The sequence below is a fragment of the Oncorhynchus clarkii genome, chromosome 33 (genome assembly GCF_045791955.1).
Source record: "Oncorhynchus clarkii lewisi isolate Uvic-CL-2024 chromosome 33, UVic_Ocla_1.0, whole genome shotgun sequence".
Classification (NCBI taxonomy): Eukaryota; Metazoa; Chordata; class Actinopteri; order Salmoniformes; family Salmonidae; genus Oncorhynchus; species Oncorhynchus clarkii.
In genome coordinates, this window is record NC_092179.1 from 8,514,416 (window position 1) to 8,539,125 (window position 24,710).

The 24,710-nt window shown below is 41.5% G+C and overlaps 2 protein-coding genes across 3 annotated transcripts in view; one reads left to right on the top strand and one right to left on the bottom strand.

Moving 5' to 3' along the window:
• Positions 1-24,710, top strand: part of LOC139392792 (pyridine nucleotide-disulphide oxidoreductase domain 1) — a 783,634-nt gene that overhangs the window by 56,111 nt on the left and 702,813 nt on the right. The gene's annotated exons all lie outside the window — the stretch shown is intronic.
• LOC139393291 (L-lactate dehydrogenase B chain) lies at positions 11,524-22,977 on the bottom strand. Of its 2 annotated transcripts, none has more exons than XM_071141811.1 (8): positions 22,747-22,977; positions 14,673-14,812; positions 14,308-14,425; positions 13,922-14,095; positions 13,427-13,600; positions 13,001-13,118; positions 12,362-12,485; positions 11,524-12,240 (listed from the first exon to the last, which is right to left on the bottom strand). In XM_071141811.1, exons 2-8 carry the CDS (start codon positions 14,799-14,801, stop codon positions 12,073-12,075), a joined length of 1,005 nt encoding a protein of 334 aa, XP_070997912.1. In that variant the 5' UTR covers positions 14,802-14,812; positions 22,747-22,977; the 3' UTR covers positions 11,524-12,072. The 2 variants fall into 2 exon arrangements, with proteins under 2 accessions (XP_070997912.1, XP_070997913.1); XM_071141812.1 differs by having other exon boundaries at positions 14,673-14,863; positions 22,747-22,937.

Below are 24,710 nucleotides of genomic sequence, written 5' to 3' on the forward strand. Positions count from 1 at the left end.
AGTGATCGATGCTAAGATAAGAACGGTCTTGGAAGCAATAGCAGGCCATTCAGCTGAACTACAGAGGGTTGTGAAACGTGTTGTTGAGGCGGAAGGAAGAATTGATGCAGTGGAAACTTCAACTACATCTATGGACGCTAAGATAAAAGCACTTGAGAAACAGGTGCGCGAAATGGCGGAGCACATTGACGACTTGGATAATCGAGGACGCAGATGCAATATTCGTGTTGTGGGACTCCCAGAAAATTCTGAAGGGACACGTTCAGTAAAATTCTTTGAGGAATGGATCCCTGGCTACCTACAAATGGACACCAAGGCTGGTCGTGTGAAGCTGGACAGAGCCCCTCGGTCCCAATCAGCGCCCACGGCCGGTGGTTATAAAGTTCCACAACTTCACCGACAAGCAGCGCGTCATGGACGCGGCTAGACACATCGGCTCTGATGGTAGTCAACGTAAAAGTCCTAAGGTCTCATTCTTCAATGATTATTCCACTGCGGTTGTACGAAGACGCAAAGCGTTTGATGAGGCGAAGGCTCGACTCAGGAGAATGAAGATGGACTACGCACTGTTGTACCCGGCCACATTGAAGATTATGGTCAACGGATCGCCTAAAAAGCTATAGACACCTGAAGAGGCTGTTGCGTTTGACTCTCGGGTAAATAACTTTTTAGCTGCACCTCAGCAGCATTGGATAACTTTGTTTATTTTTGGTTGAATCTGATCATGAAACAGTGGTGGGAGTCCTCACGTACTCCGGCTCAGTGATATTCGTATCTTTATTATTTTTCTTGCTAAAGTAATAGCCGCTATAGCAAAGGCTGAGATATGTGTGAATCCATATTGGTGCCCAGGCTTGGTTTTAGGTGGAAGAGCCTCAATCTTCTTCTATTGATTTTATTTTCCATACATATAAAGGATGAGGCTATTGAGCGGCAATGCGGACTTAAGAGTCTACATTGGAGAGTTGAAATCCCCTGCATGTTAGCTAGTGGGAAAACCCCCTTTTGGATCTTTACATGTTTAGTATAGTTCGAGTTCAGGGTTCATATCGTTTGTTTATGCTCGGTGAGATAGAGGAGAGTTCAACACATGGAAAAAGGTACCACCCCACTTTTACAGTGGGACCCAGCCTGGATATTGAATGGTCAAGATACAATGGCAGGTAACGGACTGCGTGTATGTACATGGAACATTAGAGGGAGCCATAACCTCATCAAGAGGAAGAAGGTACTGTCTTTTTTGAAAAAAGAAAATATTGATATTGCCCTGTTGCAAGAAACTCATTTGGATGATAAGGAGCACCTGAAATTACAACAAGGGGGGTTTGGCCAAGTGTTTTTCTCATCATTTACATCCAGAAGTAGAGGGGTAGCAATTCTGGTGAAAAAGAACTTACCACTTAAGGTCTTGAATTGTGTGAAAGATAAATTTGGTCGCTTTGTTATAATTAATGGTACTTTACAAGGGCAGAACATTTCTATAATGAATATTTACTTCCCCCCTGCTCACCCCCCTGATTTCCTCACTAAGGTATTTCTAGACTTTTCAGAATTAAACTCGAACACTGCAGTGGTTGGAGGAGATTTTAACTGCTTGTTGAACCCCCTTATCGATAGGTTTCCCAGCGGTATAGCTTCACTCTCTCCTCAAGCTAAGTCACTTAAAGCTATTTGTGATGATCTGGGGTATGCAGATGTCTGGAGAGCTTTTCATCCCTCCAACAGAGAGTTCACTTTTTTCTCTACACCTCATGGATGTCAGACTAGAATATATTGTTTTTTTATGCCCAGGACGTCTCTGCAGTCTGTTTTATCCGCTAGGAAAGGAAGCATAGTCATATCTGATCATGCTGAGGTGATCCTGGACATAAAACTCAACGGGGCATTCAATCGGTCAAGACATTGGAGGTTGAACACAACCATTCTTAAAGACCATACATTCACATCATATTTTATTACAGAGTTTAAAGCATTTTTCTCTATTAACTCTCAATCAACAGATAACCCCTCGCTCCTTTGGGAGACCTGTAAAGCGTATGCCAGGGGTCTGATTATGTCATACACAGCTACTAAGAGACGGAAAAAGTGTGAAAAGCAAAAAATGTTAGAGAGTGAATTAGGAACTAAAGAGAAAGACTACATTAAAACGCCCACTCCTGCCCTATTAAAGGAAATATCAGTCATTAGATCAACGTTAGACTCTCTCCTAACACAGGACGCTGAAAAGAAAATGAGATTTGTCAGGCAAAAGCTATATGAACATGGCGATAAGCCAGGAAAGTACTTGGCTAAAAAGAGAGCTGACTCTCAGTCAATTGCTACTATTACTGATTCTGATGGTAATCATTTATATGAAAATAAATTGATAAGTGACTAATTTAAGACATTTTATACAAACCTTTATGCCTCAGAACTGCCAAATGATGCACCCAAATTAATGGAGAACTTCTTTTGTAAGATTGAGCTCCCTACTATCTCCGAAGAGCAGAGGTCCCTCCTTAATGCCCCTATTACCAAGGAAGAGATAATGTTCGCAATTAAGAATCTGCAAAATGGTAAGGCCCCAGGACCAGACGGGTTTTGTAGTGAGTTCTATAAAGAGTTCCATGGCCTGATCCTTGAGCCACTGCGTGATATGTTTAACCACTCATTTTCAAATGACCAACTCCCTCAAGCGCTGAGAGAAGCCAACATTTCACTTATTCTCAGAAAGGGAAAATGTCCAGAGTCTTGTTCCTCGTACAGACCAATTTCCCTTCTCAATGTGGATAGAAAATTGCTTTCTAAAATTCTAGCCACAAGATTAGAGGACTCACTGCCACTAATTGTGAAAGGAGACCAAACTGGCTTCATTAAGGGACGTAAGTCATGCAACAATGTCAGGCGGCTTCTTAATGTAATTCAAGCCTACCAACAAAGTGCTGTGGATGGTCTTGTGCTCTCCCTAGATGCTGAGAAAGCATTTGATCGTGTGGAGTGGTCTTACCTATTATTTGCTCTAAATAAATATGGTCTGGGTGACAACTTTATAAAATGGGTGAAAGTTTTATATGATGATCCTCAGGCTGCTGTCCTTACTAATGGGCTAAGGTCAAATAGCTTCTCTATACACAGAGGTACCAGACAGGGCTGTCCTTTATCCCCCCTCCTCTTTGCACTCGTTATGGAACCACTGGCCGAGGCCATCAGGGCAACGCCTGCTATACAGGGGCTGCTCATTGGTGATGTTCACCATAAAATAAGCTTGTATGCTGATGATGTCCTGATATTCATCTCTAGTCCCGAGACTTCAATTACATCTCTTATTAATATTATTGAATTATTCAGCGAATTCTCAGGCTACAAGATTACCTAACTAAGTCAGATGCTATGCCACTTGGTAGCCTACACTCTGTACCTAATACTTCTCCCCCCTTCCCTTTTAAATGGTCTCCCTCAGGTTTCATGTATCTGGGTATATTTGTAACTCCTAAATTCCAGCAAATGTACAAAGCCAATTTTGTTCCCTTGTTTGATACAATAAGACAGGATCTGGAGTGCTGTAACTCTCTCCCGATTTCTTGGTTGGGTAGGATATCCCTCTTGAAAATGAACATTTTACCTAGACTACTTTACCCAATCCAAATGATCCCAGTATTACTCTCAAATAAGGTAATAAAGGATGAAAATGGATGGCTAAGTTCCTTTATATGGAGTAAACGCAAGCCAAGACTTAAGATGGCAATATTGCAGCTGCCAAGTTCTATGGGCGGCTTGGACCTGCCCAATATCAGGTTCTATCAATGGTGTGCCCACCTTTGTTATATTTCTGACTGGATCACAAATGATGACTCCTCTATTTGGTTAGACATTGAGACTTCTCTTTCAAAATACCCCTTACAGGATCTTTTATTTTTCAGAAGTTTCAAGTCTGTAGAAGATCACTGCAATAATCCCGTTACACTTAACACACTCAAAGTATGGAGGTCAGTTCAACGCTTCCTGGGAAGGTCCAAACTAACCTCTGCTCTTACCCCAATTCTTAACAACCCAGATTTCAGTCCAGGATTGCTGGATGCTGGCTTTAACTTTTGGCTTAATAAGGGCATACGCAAGCTAAATGACTTATTTGCTGATAAAATGTTGTTGTCATTTGAGCAGATGGTCGAGAAATATCGACTCCCAAAACAGGACTTTTTCCGCTTCCTACAAGTAAGACATTATATTCTGAAGAGCACCACCTTAATTGGTAACCCTGATGTATCTGTCATTGAAATAATGCTTTTTTTCCCACAAAGGAAAATGTCTGTAAGTCTGTTTTATGATACTTTAAGGTCCTTTTCTGCTGTCAACACACAGAGGGTGAAACAAGTGTGGGAGAAAGAATTGTCTGTTACTATTGACGAAGAGATGTGGGAGGACATTTGGAGATATGCAAAAACAATATCTATATGTAATCGTACTAGAGCAATCCAATTAAGAATAATACACAGATTGCATATATCCCCAAATCGCAGACATGCTTTTAGCCCCACTTCCTCTTCCCCTCAGTGTCTTAAATGCAAAACTGATACAGGCACCCTAACACATTGTTTATGGTCATGTACCAAAATACAAAGATACTGGACTGGTGGTCTGCAAGAAATTGAAAATATCCTAGGGGTTGATCTAGAATTGGACCCAGTTTCTTTACTGTTAGGTCTCCCTAGTAGGCATGTTACTTCTGTGGGTAAAAGGAGGCTTTACAACATCCTTACCTTCGCAGCGAGGAAAAACATCCTTCTACAGTGGATTAGTGATAAGGTTCCTTCTATTAAATATTGGCATAAGATACTATTTGAATGGGTGCCTCTGGAATATCTGACATGTACATTGCATTCTAAAACAGACCAGTTCTACAAAGTATGGGAACCTTATCTAAATGACCTAGAACCTGAGGTATCAGCTATTATGCTGCAAGGATTCTCGTAGAATGGCGGGGATCTATGTATTTCAGAACTACACTGTACGTTCCATGTGTGGAACCTAACCTCTTGGTTTAAACTGAGCTTTTTTTTTGTTTAATTTCTGTTTGTAAGTTTGTTTAAAATGTATGTATTGAGAGACGCAATGATGGTGATGGGGTGAGCGAAGCACCGAGCGGGAAGAGGAAAATGGTGTACGTATGTATGGGTGTGTATGTGTGTGTGTGCGTACGCGTATATGTGTGTATATGCATGAGTGTATGTATGTATATGTATGGGTGTGTATGTATGTGTATGTGTGTGTATATATACATATGCGTATGTAACGGTCTGAGTGTAGTGGGTGAGGAGTCAGGCGCAGGAAGCAGAGAGTTCAGGGGAGTGCTATTTTAATGCACTGATAAACGCTGAACATAAGCCAACCCTCACAAAAACACAGGGCGTACTGAACAAACAAATGCCCCAAACAGGGGGACTTAAACTGTCCAGGGGAAAACCCACAAAATGGGAAAACACAAAACCCAATAGACGTGCACACAAGTACACCAAACAGACGATCACAATAATTAATCCCGCACAAGGAACCCTGCGGGCCGGCTGACTAATAAAGCCTACTACCTAACTCAAAACAGGTGCACACAATCAACACATAAGGAGGGGGAGGAAATAATCAGTAGCAGCTAGTAGGCCGGCGACGACGACCGCCGAGCGCCACCCGAACGGGAAGGGGAGTGTCCTTCGGTCGGAGTCGTGACAGCGTAGATATGTGTAAGTGGGTGCTGTTTATCTTGTTTTTTTTCTGTGTGCTTTGTCTCTGTTGTTGTATCTCTTAATATGGGTGAAAATTGTGAAATTCCAATAAAAATACTGTTACAAAAAGAAGCAGTTTAGCTGTTTGGACGCAGAGGAAATTCCAATTGCTCAAACCATATGCAGGATGAACCATATGTAGGATGAACTGTGGAGGATCAAAAGTCATTTTCATCAAAGATAAATTATTTCATTATGTACCATTAGTCAAAAGTCTAGAGCAGTTCTTATCACACCCAAGGATTTTGTCTGTGGCTGAAAAGGGACCCCAGATGTGCAGGGAAAGTTTTTGTTCATGACATTGTGGATGGTGCTCTTCTAAAATCACATCCCTTATTTTCAGAGACACCAAAGGCATTGCAGATTGTTCTGTACACGGATGAAATAGAGATATGTAATCCACTAGGATCCTTTACATCAAAAAAACAAGTTGTTAATGGTGTACTACACCCTAGGAAATATACATCCAAAATACAGGTCTAACCTGGCTGCTATCAGGCTACCTGCCATGGCTAGATCAGCAGACCTCCGTCAATCTGGTGGAGATGTAATATTGAATAGAATCAGGGAAGACATGGATACATTGTATAGTGGGGTTAAAATGCTAACTATTAACGGAGAGAAAATTATATATGGTGCCATGGTCTCTCTCTGTGGAGACACCCTGGCACAACATGAACTAGCAGGGTTTAAAGAGGGTGGGGGCTTTGCCTAGAGTAAGTGCAGACACTGTGAGTGTTCTTTTGAGGACATGCAGTCACACTTCATTGAGGATGCATATACTAAAAGGACATTGGAGAAGCATGTCAGACAGACAGTGTGATGCAATAGAAGAGGCGCAGACGGACTTGCTTTGCAACAGCCTGAGAACAAAATATGGGATCAATAGAAGGAGCAAGTTAGTTGAATTCCCAGCCTTTGATATCATACAGCAAACTCCGCAAGACATTATGCATGTAATTCTGGAGGGCATAGCCCCAAAAATCAAATGTGTTTTGAATCATCTTGTTGTGTCAGGACAGATTGATCTGGACTCAGTGAATTTGGCTATTCTTGGTTTCCCTTATTCCCCTCTAGATGTTAGAGTTCGGCCATCCCCAATTTCTGTTAGTACATTAACGTCAAGTGATGGTAAACTAAAACAGTCATCTGGGCAAATGCTTGTCCTGCTAATGATACTGCCATTTGTTTTGGAGAGTTTGGAAGTCAATGCATATATACAACTGATAATTGAGCTAATAGAGATTGTACAGATAGTATTTGCACCTGTTCTTTCCATTGCGACTGTGTCTAGGTTGAAGTTACTCATTGAAAATCATTTGAAGCATTGGAAGGAGCTTTTTCCAGACCGCAATGTTACACCTAAACCACATTATATGATACATTTGCCATCACAGATAAAATCATTGGGTCCAATCGTTAGACATATGTGTATGCGGTTTGAGTCCAAACATTGTTTCTTTAAACAATGGGCTTCCAAGCTCAATTTAAAAAAGATTTGCAAGTCTTTGATCAATCAGAACCAAATATATGAAAGCTGCCAAAATGTTGACAGTTCATTGCACCCAATTCTTTCAAATGAAAGGGAGATGGGACCTGTATCAGAGGTTAAAGATCTACAATATTTACGTGGGATATTGAGGCTTCCTAGGTTTCAATGAAGTAAACCATGCTGTATCAGTCAAATGGCTTGTAAATAAATTCTAATAAATACATAACTCAGAAGTCCATGATCTTTGCCAATGTACTGAATGGTAGTATGACAGAATTTAGACTGGTCAAAAACATATTTCTTGTTGATTCTAGGCTTTTTTGTTTGAAATATCAACCATTTCAAACTATACGCTTTGATAGAAACGTCATGGCTTATCAAGTTGAGGTCCCACACCTTGCACAGGCCACTGAGTTAGTGGATGCTGAAAAGCTGGTTGATTTGACCTCTCATTACACAATTAGCAACAAGAGCCAAACTTAGGTACAAGTCAAATACCATCTTGGGGATGTAATAGAATTGTACAACAGTTCAAATGACTCATAGTGTGTTCCCCAGATATGAAAAGTGTACTGTCTTTGTTCTGTACTGTATTTTGTCTGCATGATTGCTGTGTGTAAGATTGACAATAAAACAGTGAATTCCATTTGGTCATTATCTGTTCTTATTGTGTGAACAGATGAAAAGGATAAGATGCTTGAAATAAGAAATTCGGACTTTGACAAAGCAGTTTTGTACTTGTCACTGTTGATGAAACAGCTTTATATTTCTGGTAATTCTAGTTTCGAGCATTAAGTTACTCAGAACCAGTAATACAATCCCAGTATCAAGTTATATCATCTTATCAAGATAATTAAGGACAAAAAAGCTTGAAACAGGTTAAATGCTCCAACATAAAAACTGGCTGATCAGAAGAAATATCTTGTCAGACAAAAAACAAGCATATATTGCCTTGATTTAAGATATTTCATCTTACTTAGATTTTAATTTTTGCAGTGTATGGATGCATATATTTGTTTACTTTAGCCAAACGCATAACACATACTCTTTTCCTATCCCTCAATCCCCTCGTGCACTTTAGCAAACTGCATCAATTCAACAATAACCACATCTGACGGTCATATTTTCAGAGAAAAGACATCCCTTGGTGCGGTTGTCAACATTTCCTAGAACGTAATGAACTATTCATTTCAGCACCACTAAACAGTGGACAGCGCTGCGAACGCGACTCATTCGCTGTCATCTCGCTCCTAACAATCCGGGGCATACAGAGGGAAATATAAAAGGCACCGAATACACGTCATGCATCAAAGAAAGACAGCTTAGTCTAGATAACATATAGTTTCTTTCTGCATCACTTGGATTTTGACAGAATGAGAATGCTGGCATTTTTCCTTGTTTGTGCAATAACTCGCCAGTATGGAACATGGGGAACTCCAACGCGTGGATTTGGGTGGACAGATATCCCAGGTAATTTCTTGATTTGATATATTCTAATTACTTTTGGATTTCTTACAGGTTCATTTTCTTCTCATAATGTCCTGAGCCCAAACGTTGTAATATCCAAAAGTAATAAGCTAAGAAAATTCGGTTTTATCATTTGATGCTCTCTCTTTTCTCTCAGGACAAACACCTGCTAAGGTGCAAGTGGGGCACTCTGTGGTGATGAGAAGCGAGATTGTCAGTCCGAATTTACCTGGCGATGCGAACCTTTGTTACCTTTTGAAAGATGAAGACCAGCAACAAATGATCTGCAAACATCGTTTAACTCGGACCAGCAAATTCAACGTCAACCCGTTTGGGCTCCGATTTGGAAAGCGCGACAAATTTGACCCATCCAAGGCCAGCCTCATAAGATCCAGGACAAGCAAACTGTTGCCTATTCTACTCTACCTCCGAGAACTAGAAGTTCCTGCCTAAATTGACACGCATTTTCTCTTCCCAAGAAGGAACCAATATTTAAACAACGGAGACTGTCAATTTCTTAATGTTGTAGCAGTTATAGCAGCGTCGTTATAGCGCGTCACTCATGAGGTAAAGAGTGTGTCATATTGTCTACTTGTAATTTGGGTTTGGGAAATACAAGTCTGCTAAATAAAAGTTTTGTACATGTATTGTGTGATGTAATTATTACACCTTGTAACAACCGATCAGAAAAAATACACTAAATGTCCAAAAGTGCACCACAAAAGTATGTGGACACCTTGTCATTGAACATCTCATTCCAAAATCATGGGCATTAATATGGAGTTGGTCCATCCTTTGCTGCCATAACAGCCTCCACTCTTCTGGGAAGGCTTTCCACTAGATGTTGAAACATTGCTGCGGGGAATTTCTTCCATTCAGTCACAAGAGCATTAGTGAGGTCAGGCACTGATGTTGGGCGATTAGGCCTTGCTCACAGTCGGCTTTGCAATTCATCCCAAAGGTGTTTGATGGGGTTGAGGTCAGGGCTCTGTGCAGGCCAGTCAAGTTCTTCCACACCGATCTTAACAAACCATTTATGTATGTGTAGCCGATGTGAAATGGCTAGTTAGCGGTGGTGCGCGCTAGTGGTGTTTCAATTGGTGACTTCACTTGCTCTGAGACCTTGAAGTAGTGGTTCCCCTTGCTCTGCAAGGGCTGCGGCTTTTGTGGAGCGATGGGTAACGATGCTTCGAGGGTGACTGTTGACGTGTGCAGAGCGTCCCTGGTTCGCGCCCAGGTCGGGGCGAGGGGACGGATGTAAAGTCTGTTGCATATGGACCTCGCTTTGTGCACGGGGGGCATTGTCATGCTGAAAGAGAAATGAGCCTTCCCAAAACTGTTGCCAAAAAGTTGGAAGCACAGAATTGTCTGGAATGCTGTGGGGTTAAGATTTCCCTTCACTGGAACTAATGAGCCAAGCCCAAAACATGAAGAACAGACCCAGACCACTATTTCTCCTCCACCAAACTTTAGTTGGCACTATGCATTGGGGCAGGTAGCGTTCTCCTGGCATCCGCCAAACCCAGAATCGTCCGTCGGACTACCAGATGGTGAAGCATGATTCCTCACTCCATAGAACGTATTTCCGCTGCTCCAGAGTCCAATGGCGGCAAGATTTACACCACTCCAGCAGACACTTGGTATTGCTCATGGGGATTAGGCTTGTGTGCGGCTGCTCGGTCACGGGAACCCATTTCATGAAGCTCCCGACGAACAGTTCTTACGCCTCCAGAGACTGTTTGAATCTCGGTAGGGAGTTTCGCTTACCACCTCACGGCGGAGCCATTGTTACAACTAGGCAAAAAATTTGACCAACTGACTAGTTGGAAAGGTGGAATTCTATGATGGTGCCACGTTGATGGTGCCACTCCCAATGTTTGTCTATGGAGATTGCATGGCCATTGTGCTCAATTTTATACACCTTTCAGCAACGTGATGATTCAAGACAATTACACAAAAGTATGTGGACACCCCTAAAAATGAGTTGCTAAATTTGAAGGTGTCCACATACTTTTGGCCATGTAGTGTAATTGTCTTGAGCCAGCAGCATACCACCCTGCATATCACTGCTGGCTTGCTTCTGAAGCTAATCAGGGTTGGTCCTGGTCAGTCCCTGGATGGGAGACCAGATGCTGCTGTAAGTGGTGTTGGAGGGCCAGTAGGAGGCACTCTTTCCTCTGGTCTAAAAAAAATAATATCCCAATTCCCCACTGCCCTGTGTAGGGTGCTATCTTTCGGATGGGACGTTAAACGGGTGTCCTGACTCTCTGAGGTCATTAAAGATCCCATGGCACTTATTGTAGGGGTGTTAACCCTGGTGTCCTGGCTAAATTCCCAATCTGGCCCTCAAACCATCACGGTCACCTAATAATCACCAGTTTACAATTGGTTCAGTCATCCCCCTCCTCTCCCCTGTAACTATTCCCCAGGTCGATGCTGCAAATGAGAACGTTTTCAGTCAACTTACTTGGTAAAATAACATTTAAAAAATAATAATAATCAGCTGTCAGTACCACTAAACAGTTGACAGGACCTTCATTTGTTGGTTGGGGAAGAAAAACAATGTAAAAGGCATGTAGTAGTGTTGGCTATTTAACAGAATGTTTCTTTGCTGAAAATATCAATAATTGTCTAAATTAATTTGATGGTTTATGTGAATAAAAGCATGGCCAGGGATCTGGATTTCCTTCTCCACTTAACTCATCTTGAAAAATGTCAGATTATGTAGTAGCAATATCTAACCACAGGGAGGCATTGTGTAGCCCTGTTTTTACAGAGAAACATTTACGTCTTTAGACACAACAGGCATCGTAAGGTTCAAATATTTATTAATTGGTTGTTGTCGTCATTCATTACACAATCAACATGGGTGTTACAGTAAGTCTAAATAAAGTAGGCCGTTTCGATTGATTCCACCTCTGCCCTCTCTCCCTCTGACATTGATTGCCAGAAAGAAAGACTGAACATCTCTCCTCACACAATAACCAACACCACTGCTCCCCTCAGGAGGACTGAGTTACAGGGTCTGTGTTTCTGCGCTCACTACAGGAAGTGAACAGAACAGTGCTTCAAGACAGTGCAAACGGAGGATAAAGCCAACATTTTTTTTTGATCGTAGTACAATAGCTTCAACACATGAATCCAATGAGGGTGCACACAGTCATACTGGTTCACACAGTACCTAGCATGGAAACACAGCAACCTAATCCTACAAAAGGAAAGGGGGGAGGGGGGTGAAAGGAAGAGTATACCAGTAGATTAAGATGAAAGGGAGATGGATCCAGTAGATCGGAGGACGGTTGGAAATAGGTCTGTGTTTGACTGCATCGGGAACGGAAAAGGGAGGGTAGATGTGTGTGTCTAGATGTCCTTGAGGTCCTTCTGGATGCCCCAGAGTGTGTCTGCGCTTTTCTTCAGCTGTCCCACCTCAGCGTCGGTCAGGGTCATATTGATCACGCTGCCCACTCCGTTGCTGTTCAGCACACATGGCAGGGACAGGAACACCTCCTCGCCAATACCATACATGTCCTAGGGAAACAAAACACAACCGTCAGTTATAAATCACATAGAAATGGGTGTTTTTATTCTTGTGTGTGTGTTTACATTTCCGCATGTGGATAATGTGTGACTGTTTGGGTTATCCCGTCACCTTGACCATGGTGGAGACAGGGTGGATCCTGCTCATGTTCTTGATGATGCTCTCAGTGAGATCAGCCACACTCAGGCCGATGGCCCAGTTAGTGTACCCCTTCAGCTTAATCACCTCGTAGGCACTGGAGGAGCACACAAAAAACAGTCACCGTCAGTCAACATCCGACTGTTGCCATCTTGAACAGGACTCTCTCGCAATGAGAGGAACCTGTATGAGAGGTAAAGCGGCCTTTACTGGTTCTAACAGCAGACCTATCAGCTATTTGCCAGCTCTTAGAAAACTGTTAGGGGGAAAAAAAGGGTGTTGGCCATTCTCTGCAAACAAAGTAACATACTTTGAGCATGCTTATAGTGAAGGGCACTCAACATGTACTACACTGACACAAATGACTGACATTTTCAGTGCAGCCTTTGATATTATTGACCATAACATGTTGAATAAAAAAAACTTGTTTTATGGCTTTTTAACCTCTGCCATATTGTGGAGTATGAGCTTTCTTTAATGGAAGCTTCTCTAATGTCAAACATCTAAAGTGTGGTGTACAGCAGGGCAGCTTCCTAGGGCCTCTACAATTTTTTTTACCAGAGCCACATATTTAGACTAGATGGAGCTGGGGGTAGGTTCAGGGTAAGTTACCTGTCGACCACTGCCTTGTGGGTGGCCTTCCAGTCCTCCTTGTCTCCGTCAAGGCCAAACTCTGGGTTCAGCTTCTGCAAGTTGACTCCAGCCACATTGACACCACTCCACACAGGGACTAGGACACGCAGGGAGCAAATCAGATATTTACTCATTCATTTAAACAGATATATTAGAATTTCCTATTTAAAACAAGCAGACTCAACTCATTCATAACACATTCTTTCTGACAGAGACAATTGGATGTGCAGAGTGATGTAAAAAGCCATGCCAAAACAAGTACTTTCGTGGGATTCATTTAAAGCCTTTAAATCTGCCAACAGCCTTGTGGCTTACTAGATGTGACAAGACATTCACACACGCGAGCTCAGATTCCCACTGAAGTACACACGCCACTGACGTCAACACTATCCCCATCATCCCCACCACTGGTATCGCCGTGTTCTCCCAGCACCCATCCGTTGAAACTGGAGGCATGGATGCCCAGGCGCTCAGCCATCAGGAAACGGAAGCGGGCGGAGTCCAGGTTGGTGCCGCTGCCGATGACACGGTGTTTGGGCAATCCGCTCAACTTCCACGTCACATAGGTCAGCACGTCCACTAGGGGGTAGGGAAAAAAAACGGGGATAGGGTCACACGCACACTTATCCTTGACAATGTTAATGAATGATTGCCTATCCATGTCACCGAATTTGTTGTCACAGTGACCACCCTATCTTGTAATGTGGAGTGGTGTGATACTGTAGTAGTTGATAAGGGTGGAATGTTGGGACAACACAATCTCTAGGGGAGAATGAGACAATTTTGTGTGTCCAAGATTTTTTTTTAAATGTCTGTGTGTACCGGATTGTTTGTGTGTGTACCGGGTTGTTTGTGTGTATACCTGGTTGTTTGTGTGTGTGTGTATGTGTGTGTGTGTACCTGGGTTGGACACCACAATAAGGGTGCAGTTGGGGGAGTGTTTGACAATCTGTGGGATGATGTGTTTAAAGATGTTGACGTTCCTCTGGACCAGGTTGAGCCTGCTCTCTCCCTCCTGCTGACGCACGCCAGCGGACACAACCACGATGCGGGAGTTAGCCGTTACGGCATAATCTGGACAGAGATCGGGAAAGAGCAATTGAATTACGTATCATTTTTCCATTTCACATTTAGCAGGGGTAAAATAAAAAATAAAAATGGTAATCAGAACCTTACCCTGATAAGGTCTCTCGTTTCAAAACAGGCTGCATTACATGTTCAATTGCAAAACTACATAAATATTTTAGCTCTGAGCCACCCCAGTGGCATCCACACAATTCTCTTACCTTTGTCAGCGACTATCTTAGACGTCTTTAGGAAGAGGCTCCCGTGCTGCAGGTCCATCATCTCTCCCTTCAGCTTATCCTCCATCACGTCAACCAGAGCCAGCTCATCAGCCAAGTCCTACAGGAAAGAGGAAGAAGGTAGGGTGGAGAGGAGGCGAAAGGCCAGAAGGAGAGGAAGGATATGAATACCGGGTATTTAATTAGAAATTACATGGTAAAATCCACAATTACAACTAGCCTACATAATAACTGAGTAGTAACCATTTGTTGGCATCACAATAGTAGAGGTAAACTCAAGAGTAAGCTAGTACTAATAAAGCAATAGCAGTAAAGTAGCAGTAAGACGGTGATATAGTTAGACTTACCCTGAGGAGGACGCTGACGGCACAGGCCATACCCACCATGCCCACCCCCACCACGGTCACCTTGTTCCTGGGGGGCTCCGCGGGGCCGCTGGCCACGGGGGTGAGCAACTTCTGCATCACAGACGACATGATTCACAACGCTGGAGGGAGGGAGATAGAGTTTAACCTTCAGTCTAGTTAAGGTTTGTCTACTGAGGGGTAAAAGAAGAAAACAAATCAAATGAAAACCAAGATGAGAGTGTGTGAAATTTGGGTGAGAGGTCATCATGCCTTTGCTTTTGTGAAAAGCAATCTAATTGACATTCACCATTGAGCGCGCTCTTTAGTCCAGGCATAGGCTTAATCTGTGTCTGGAAATCCAGCCCAAGGAATCTATTTCTTAAGCCAATCAAACACTACTGTATTTAATTTATTTACGCACTCAAGACAGAGTCAAAACCAATATCCTAGTAACTGCCCCCCCCCCCCCCCCCAGAAAAGGGTCTGACAGTCACCCTAATCCTCCCTCCTACCCCATCTTTAGGCCCCCCCGAGCCTAAATTCAATTCACAAAACGCACTGCCCCCTCCATTTGCTGAGGCGCGCACACACACACACAAACTTGCGCGATAAGTGACGTCAGTGGGAGAGTTGCGCTGTTCGCAAATATCCAAGCTAGTCCATGTTACTATGGCTCGCAAACTCCTCAAACAGTATTTGTAACACCTCCTAAAGAACAGACGCAGACTAAGTAAGCACTTCACTGTTATTGTACACCCGTCCTACAGCGGTTGTTAACAAAGCATGTAACAAATAACAACGTGAAGAGTTAGAATTGTTTGCCACCAGTAGCCTGAATCCTCCATCAGCAGCTAAAAATTATAGTCCAGAGGCAGGACAGTCAGAAAGCTCAAGCAATGGTGTTCTTACAATTTCACCTGAATAGAAGTTCAGCTAACGACACCTGTTCTACTACAGTTTTACATGACAATGTGACTAGTGGGCCTAACATAGCCCTATAATGAGCAGCATGACCCAGATGTGTGTATGTTATTGCAATTCTTAAATATGAAAACAGTGCACCCTCTGATAAGTGTTAACATTTTAATCTTATGACAACGAAGGATACAGTGCCTTCAGAAAGTATTCAGACCCCTTGACTTTTTCCACAATTTGTTGCGTTATACAGACTCTCAGACCATGAGAAACAAGAGTCTCTGGTCTGATGAAACCAAGATTTAATTATTTGGCCTGAATGCCAATTGTCACGTCTGGAAGATACCTGGCACCATCCCTACAGTGAAGCATGGTGGTGGCAGCACAGAGCGAGAGAGAGAGAGAGATCCTTCATGAAAACCTGCTCAGGACCTCAGACTGGGGTGAAGGTTCAGCTTCCAACAGGACAACAACCCTAAGCACACAGCCAAGACAACGCAGGCGTGGCTTCGGGAAAGGCTCAGAATGTCCTCGAGTGGCCCAGCCAGAGCCCGGACTTGAACCCGATCGAACCTGAAAATAGCTGTCAGCAATGCTCCCCATCCAACCTGAGAGCTGGAGAGAAGAATGGGAGAAACTCTCCAAATACAGGTGAGACAAGCTTGTAGCGTAATACCAAGAAGGCTCAATGCTGTAAATTGTTGCCAAAAGGTGCTTCAACAAAGTACTGAGTGAAGGGTCTGAATACTTATGTAAAATGTGACTTCAGTTTTTTTTTACTTTTATAAATTAGCCAAACATTTGAATTACTCAAGAATCTAAAACAGATTCCATATGTGTTATTTCATAGTTGTGATGTCTTCACTATTATTTTACAATGTAGAAAATAGTCCAACGAAAAACCCTGGAATGAGTAGGTGTCCAAACTTTTGACTGGTACTGTATATGTATGGGTGATTCCTCACAACAAGAACACCATGACTTTCACTCCATTTTATCAATAAAGGGTCCTTTGGAGGAAAGCTTGTTCACATATGACATATGTCTCTTAAGGCATAATTGAGAAATATTTAATTGTAGTTGCAATGTGACATTGACCTTACCCAGGTCTCCTTTAAGACTCCATAATGTTTCATCTGTAGGTGCTACAAATTAAAAGTTGGTGTCATATGAACCTTTATTGCTTGCTCTGTAATGAGTAGTATTTTGATTTCAATAACATTTGACATTTATGAATAAAGAAAAATATAAATGTTGAATATAATATACTCTACAGGCATATCAAAGTTTCAGAGTGGGATTTCTGCTAGTTTTAAAGTTATGGCCCATTGTATACAGATACATTGGCATAGTAGGCAATGTAACCAATCAGACCTCCTTATGCTTGTATAATTGCACATCCTGCAAATCACCAGCAAGCATTTTAAATCCATTTTCACATTCACTGTTGGTAAACGCTTACAAATTGGATCATAACTCTTAAAAGTAGCAGAGATCCCACTCCTGAACTTTATATAGCGTGGGAAAAGGGGATCCGTACACACATTCAGAATTCCATGATCAGAATACTAAAGCTGCATGAACTGTCAAGTCTAGACAGAGAGGGGGAATTAAAGGCTTGCCCAGGAAGACTTTGCCTGTGGCACAATGTGTTCACCTTGTCAGTCAAGCCTATAGAAATTGGCTAACAAAATACTAGACAAAAGGGTGGATAAATGGCCCTATGGCTGGGGTCAAAGAGGCTGCCTATTCACAGAAGACTGAAGGGGAAATCTCAAAACACATCGTTGTCATGTATACTGAACAAAAACAGCATGCAAACAATTAAAGATTTTACTGAGTTAAAGTTTATACAAGGTAATCAGTCAATAGAAATAAATTCATTAGGCCCTAATTTATAGATTTCACATGACAGGAAATACAGATATGCATCTGCTGGTCACATAACCAAACACTGCTGGATTTTAAGGTTTCGCAAGGCATAAATGGGGCCCATGTTGTCCAAAAAGTTAAGACTTGACTCATCTATTCATAAAACGTACTTCCAAAAGTCTTAATGATCACCCAGGTGCTTTTTTTTAAGCAAACTTGAGTGAACTTTTTGGACAAGATAGGTCCCATTACATACCTCATACCAATGGTCAAGCGTGGTGGTAGTGTGATGGTTTGGGGACGCTTTGCTGCCTCAGGACCTGGACAACTTGCCTTAATAGAAGGAACCATTTACTCTGTATCAGAGAATTCTACAGGAGAATGTCAGGCCATCCATCTGTAAGCAGAAGCGCAGCTGGGCCATGCAGCAAGACAATGATCCAAAACACACAAATCTACATGAAAATTGCTAAAAAGCAAGACATTTGAAGTTTTGGAATGGCTTAGTCAAAAGTCCAGACCTAATTGAGGACTTTAAACAAGCAGTTCATGCTTGAAAACCCACAAATGTCGCTGAGTTGAAGCAGTTATGCATGGAAGAGTGGGGGCAAAACTTCTCCAAAGTAACTAGACACTGAACAACACCTACAGGAAGAGTTTGGTTGGAGTCATTGCAGCTAAAGGTGGCACAACCAGTTATTGAGTGTGAGGGGGCAATTACTTTTTCACACAGGCAAATTGGGTGTTGCATAACTTAAAAAAACTTGTTTCCTTTATCTAATATTAGGTTTTGATTGAAGATCTGATAATTAAAAATACAGTGCATCTTTAGTTTGAGATTGATTAACTTCTTTAAAATGTAAAGAAATATTGCCTTGTAATTCTGTTTCAAAAACCCACATATCTTTAAGATACTTTCACATTTCTCTCCCTCATGAGCAAGGATAATGAAAGCTTACAGCAGTAATGGTAGACCTACCAATTAGTTAGTGATTAAAAATCGAATGGAATTACAGCAACTGAATTGGCTACAATGGGAAATCATAAGTCAAACCAGTTGGGTCACCTGCTACTGTCCTCCCTTCCACTGGCATATGGTCTTATTTACAATGACGGCCTACACCGGCCAAACCCTGACGACGCTGGGACAATTGTGCGCCGCACTATGGGACTCCCAATCACGGCCAGTTGTGATACAGCCTGGAATCGAACCAGGTTGTCTGACTCTTTCTACAAGGCCTATTCTATCAAGTTAGGTCTGCCAAATTAAAATGTAGTATTGGGGGAAAAAATAAGAAAAATACAAATCCAGCCATAGCGTATAGCCTATCATCAAAATAAAAGTAGTTTATAACATGCACAATTAGAAGCATCAATCTGTATAGAGCAAGCTTGACTAAATTCGAGCCCAGTAACTTTGCTCACCGCATCCTCCTTCAATTGTCTCGTCTGGCTGCCACGAAAAGCCCCCACCTTGGAGACAGTCAATCACATGATTGTGGAGCTGCTGATCTTCTCGAAGCGTGCGCGTGCCACTGGCGATGTACTTTGCTGGACATGCCAGCGGTTCTCGGCGGCTCCACTTCAAAACGCATTCCGTCTTGGTGTTATCGATTGGCCTACTACTACCGGTAAAATTTAAGTTACGAAATCACCATAAAGCTGACACTTCAATTTCAATCAATCATTTTGGTTGCCCAAAACACTGTCAGCATCTTTGCTGATGAATGCCCTGATCTCTGGTCAGTCAATTGGTTCAATTACATTGTTTTGTCTATTCAAATTGCTTCTAATAGATCTGAACATGATGCATTAACCATGACCTTAACCTGTTGAGTGTAGGGGGCAGTATTTTGATATTTGGATGAAAAACATACCCAAATTAAACTGCCTATTTCTCAGGCCCAGAAGCTAGAATATGCATATAAATTGTCAGATTAGGATAGAAAACGCAAAAGTTTCCAAACTGTCAAAATATTGTCTGTGAGTATAACAGAACTGATATTGCTGGCGAAAACCTGAGGAAAATACAACTAGGAAGTGTCTCTTATTTTGAAATCTCCCTGTTCCATTGCATGCCTTCCCTCCATTTAAAGGGATATCAACCAGATTCCTTTCCCTATGGCTTCACATGGTGTGAACAGTCTTTAGACATAGTTTCAGGCTTTTATTCTGAAAAATGAGCGAGAATGATCACATCTCGTCAGTGGATGGCTGGGTGCCAGCAGAGTTTTGCATGCGCAACAGCTTGGAGCAGAAATTCTCTCTCGCTCTCTCCTATTGAAAAAGCTACGGTCCGGTTGAAATATGATCGATTATTTATTGTAAAAACAACCTGAGGATTGATTAAGAAAAACATTTGACATGTTTCTACGAACTTTACGGATACTATTTGGAATTTGTCTACCCCGTCGTGACTGCTCGAGCCTGTGGATTTCTGCGCACCAACCAAATGGAGGTATGTTGGATATAAAAATAATCTTTATGGAACAAAGGGAACATTTGTGTAACTGGGAGTCTTGTGAGTGCAAACATCCAAAGATCAAAAGGTAAGCAATTCATTTTATTGCTTTGCTGACCAATCTACTTTGTAATGTTTTGTCTGCTGAGAGAGATGTCCTTACATAAACGCTTGGTTTGCTTTAGCTGTAAAGCTTTTTTTTAAATCTGACACACCAGGTGGATTAACAACAGGCTAAGCTGTGTTTTGCTATATTGCACTTGTGATTTCATGAAAATTAAATATTTTTAGAAATTAAATTTGGCGCTCTGCAATTCAGAGCGGGTGCGCCAAGAAGTTAACCGACTGTTTATAATGAGGGCCGTCCCACGTTTAACCTGGACACATAGTATGGCTTCAGCCATGACAGAAACTAAACATCTGCATGCCGCCTGCAGGTGTGAACATGTGTTTCACTGTCCAAGCCGTGGCTCGAACATGATCTGAATGTGTGATCTGAGGCTGTTTGGTCTCTTGCGCATCAACTTGGGAGAGCGGACAGTGCATTATAGACAAAGCGCCGCATATTTTTTGCCCCCAAAAAATAACACCCAACTTTTTTTGCGGGGTGTGGAGAAAAGGCGGGGCATCCGTTAAACTGTAATTCAACTTTGTCCAGCCTTAAAACAGGTATTATTCATCCTAATCTGACAAGTTTTATTATTACATGGACGATACAGCGGAGATAAGACAAGTACCGGAAACAATAGAACACTATTAAAACCCCAGGAAACCATGCCTGGTATTCATAGCGGACTTTGAAAAAGGCACGACTGGATTTATATAAAGTAACAGTCAAACGTTGACACACCTACTCATTCAAGGGTTTCTCTTTATTTGTACCATTTTCTACATTGTAGAATAATAGTGAAGACAAACGATGAAATAACACATACGGAATCAGGTAGCAACCAAAAATAATTCTGCAACATAGAATAGTCTAAATAAAGAAAAATCCTTGAATAAATAGGTGGCCAAACCTTTGAGTGGTATTGTAGATATAGGAAGGATTGGAAATTCTGCAGACAATTACATTAATAGAACACACAATATTAGTTTCTCCTTTAGATTGCACATTCAGCAAATCACCAGCAGAGGGAGTTTCCTTTAAATACATTTCCCCCCTATTCCCGGTGTTGGTGGTGCTAATGACATTTATCATAACTTAAAAAGTTGCTGAGAACACACTCTGGAAATGTGATATACTTGTAGAGTATATTGTTTAAAACAATGTTTTAATATGAACTAAAAAATGTTTTAAAGTACTTGAGATATTCTATTTGTTATGTTGAATAAATTAATGTGAAAATGTTTTATTTCATAATTTAAAAACATCCATATTTTAGAGCACACTAAGGACTATAAATAAAATAAGATCCCTGTGGCTAAGTTGGTAGAGCATGGTATGCACTTGCAACACCAGGTTTGTGAGTTTGATTCCCACAGGGGAACTGTAGCCATAAAAAAAAATTTAAAAAATGTATGCAGTCACTGCAAGTCACACTTATCCAGAGCATCTGCTAAAATGTAAACGCATAATGCTACTAAGATGTTGTCTGTATCATGCAGGGGTTCAACTTTCACAGGGGACATGTCCCCCCCCTCCACATTCTGAAAGTCCATTTTTGTCCCCACCCCCCAGTTATAATTGGAATGTGATACAAAACAAGGCCACGGTCTGCTTTAGGACCATACGGACCCCTCCGAGCCATCAGATAGGCTGTTTGGAGTGTTCATCTGACTGGATAGATATTTTATATATAATAATTCCCCCCCCCCCCCCCACTTATATAACCAAAGTTACACCCCTGGTATCATGTACTGTACGGATCATACAAGGCGTCTAAAAAGGGCTTACAATTCCCACTTTCATTTCATCATGACCTTTTCAAAAATGGTTTATGATACAAATGTTAAAAAAAAAGTGCATCAAACCTTCTTCCTCCCAATGTGAGTATTACCATAACGATCTGACATACAAATATATTCAGGCCTTGCTGGCGTGGCATCAACAAATTGAGGCCTATCAATAATACTAATCATACTCAAAATATTGAAGCCTCAAGATGTCGAGCATGCCATAACTGATATCCCAATAGGTCAATTATTATTTTCTTATAAAAAAAAACGAAGCCATGTCCTTGTAGGCCCATGTTTAATACAATAGTCCTTCCATCGTCCTTGAATGTCGGACACTGTTTTTGCACTGTAAGATGGCAGATCATCTATAACCTCCACCTCGTTTGTCACATTCCATTAATACTCTGCACAGTTCGAGATGAATATTCAAGTCGTCAGTAAATCATTAGCCACATCTTCAAAAATGACACATTCCGTAATACGAGAACTTTGTCATGTTCAAAACGGAGTCGCCCAAGAAGCTCAACGAGAAAAATATGTCATGTTCCTGTACAGTGAGCGACAGCCACCTTTGTAAGAATCCATCGACTAGGTTGTCGTTCTAGGGAGCTAGCCTACTACCTAGCAAAATCACAGCGTGCCATTAGGCTTTGTGTAGCCTAGGACTAGACAGCCTACAAAACGCAGAAATATACATTTCTATTCAGCCGTAAAGGCAATCTAAAAAGGACTTGCAATAGCCCACATCGACTATTCCAAAATGTCAATAAAACCCTAACCATGTATGCATATCAACAACATTTAGGCTGTTGCAAGCTACAGAATGTATCCATAAAAAAAAAAGTGTGTCGGCCTACGAGCATTTTTCAGCGTACATGAGAATTCACTCAAAGTCAAAACAAACACCGGCAGTAGCTAAATACATACATTTTCCAGAGATTTAACGAGCAGTTATATCCCTTTTTGGTCCAAAGAGGCAGGCGAGTGAAGAAGCTGGTGAGAGGGCGTGACGACTTCACTTGTGGAGTGCGGGTTTTAAATGTGTTTAGCAGGAGGAGAAAGAGGAGGATGCAACATAGGGCTTTACCACTGGCTGAGTTTGACACCGGGAGAATCTCAATGGTAAATCCTCGCGTCCGCTCTCCTCGCCTCCTTCTCAAAACCCATTGGAGGAGAAAGTCAGATGGGCGGGATCTCTGGCTTTGTCATCCAATGGTTTTTGAGGAAACGAGGACGAGGAGAGAGGACGCCAAAGGATGCAATTGAGATTGTGAAATATGTGGTCAGACGGTTGGACCAGATTTGGGCTAGATGGGTTACAGCTATTGTCAGATGTGATTTTTCGTAGCAGTTAGAGCATTTACACAGATGATGAGAATTAATGTAGCAGGTTAGGATACATATTTAAGGCTAGGAAAGTGTAAGTTAAAATGCTACAAATTATATACTTGACGTTCATTTGACTAAAACGGCATGGGGATACATTTCCGCACACACAGAAGAGGAAATTTTAAGAGCTGCTCTGTTGTGATAGCAACGGCTACCTATAAATACATTAATTCAAGCTGTCTCCCCAGGAATCAATCTCTGGTTGTTACAAAACGTTATGTGCATGTACTGTATAATCTAGTCTATGCTTTGTTGTACTGTGTATATGTATATATATATGTATATATATGATAGGCCTATTACACAGCCTAGGTGTATTCAATGGATTTTAATAGGAAAATGAAAACTGTAGCACCTGCAGAGAGGGTTTACACGTTTTAAAGACTATGGTGATTGACAACATGTGATTCTAATATAGGTAGACCTAACTTATAGTAAGCTCACAAGCTTCAATGGTCTTAGCTACAGATTGTAACACCAGATAATATGATTAATGGTCCGTTTGATTTTAGAAAATGCTCCATTAGAATAAATACTTTTTTTTTGTTGCTCCATTATATAGTTCAACAATGTGTACGCCGCAATCTTGTCTATTTCAAGTCTTCTCTCATCGATTGAGAGGTGGGTCCATCCCAAAGTGCCATATGTCGTTTTGACAGACACCTGTCTCAATCAATGAGAGAAGGCTTGAATTAGACAAGATGGCGGCGTACACATTGTCTAAACTTTGATACTCATAGCTTTTTTTTGTGTGATCAACACTGTTATTGATTTGTTACACAAACATAACCAGATTAAATAACAAACATCACCCAATAAATGATTTCCTTGTTGAGCCATTTTCTTGAAATCCTCTCTTGACATCATGAGTAGACTACACATAATTCCATGAAGAAGAATGTGGTAACCCTTGGACCTCTCCATGATGATACGAGAGTCGTTCCGCCAATTTGTTGCCCTTTGAGAAGTAAAAACATTTGATTTCACCTCATTTTCATAAATAGCACATGGCTCAACTTGATTAAAAAAAACACATTTTCCCATCTCATAAGGACTGACACACAAAAAAAGACTTAAGCGCCAAATAAATGAACATGGTTGACTGTAACAGGGTTGACGATTTCATCTTAAAAACAGCCATTCATCTCCTTGTGACAGGGTGAATGGAAGCTTGTTGTGTGCAATAGGGAGTGTCAATTGAGCACAAGCTTCACCAAAAATATGAATACATGTTAAAACATTTCTAGCCTGTCTATCTGTTGGCAATATGGTTGATTTGTTATGCTCAACCCACTCAGTTTTCTGCCAAAAAGAGTAGAACCAGCTCACCTGCTTTTACACTATGATTTGACTATTAGATGTTCAATGTTTCCTTTTGAAAGGAACCGTTTCACCATATTAAAACAAGAGTTCAGGTCACGTAACAGGGTTGACCTTAAAAATGAGGTACAGAGGTAAATGAATCACTAATCACTGTAACTCAATAATATTCTTCACAAATA

Coding starts and splice junctions, on each gene's coding strand:
- LOC139393291 (XM_071141811.1), bottom strand. CDS start 14,801: ATGTCGTCTGTGATGCAGAAGTTGCTCACCCCCGTGGCCAGCGGCCCC. Junction 13,119..13,426: donor AGAACACGGCGATACCAGTG/GTGGGGATGATG, acceptor TGCGTGTCCTAG/TCCCTGTGTGGAGTGGTGTC. Junction 12,486..13,000: donor CACAAGGCAGTGGTCGACAG/GTAACTTACCCT, acceptor GTGCTCCTCCAG/TGCCTACGAGGTGATTAAGC.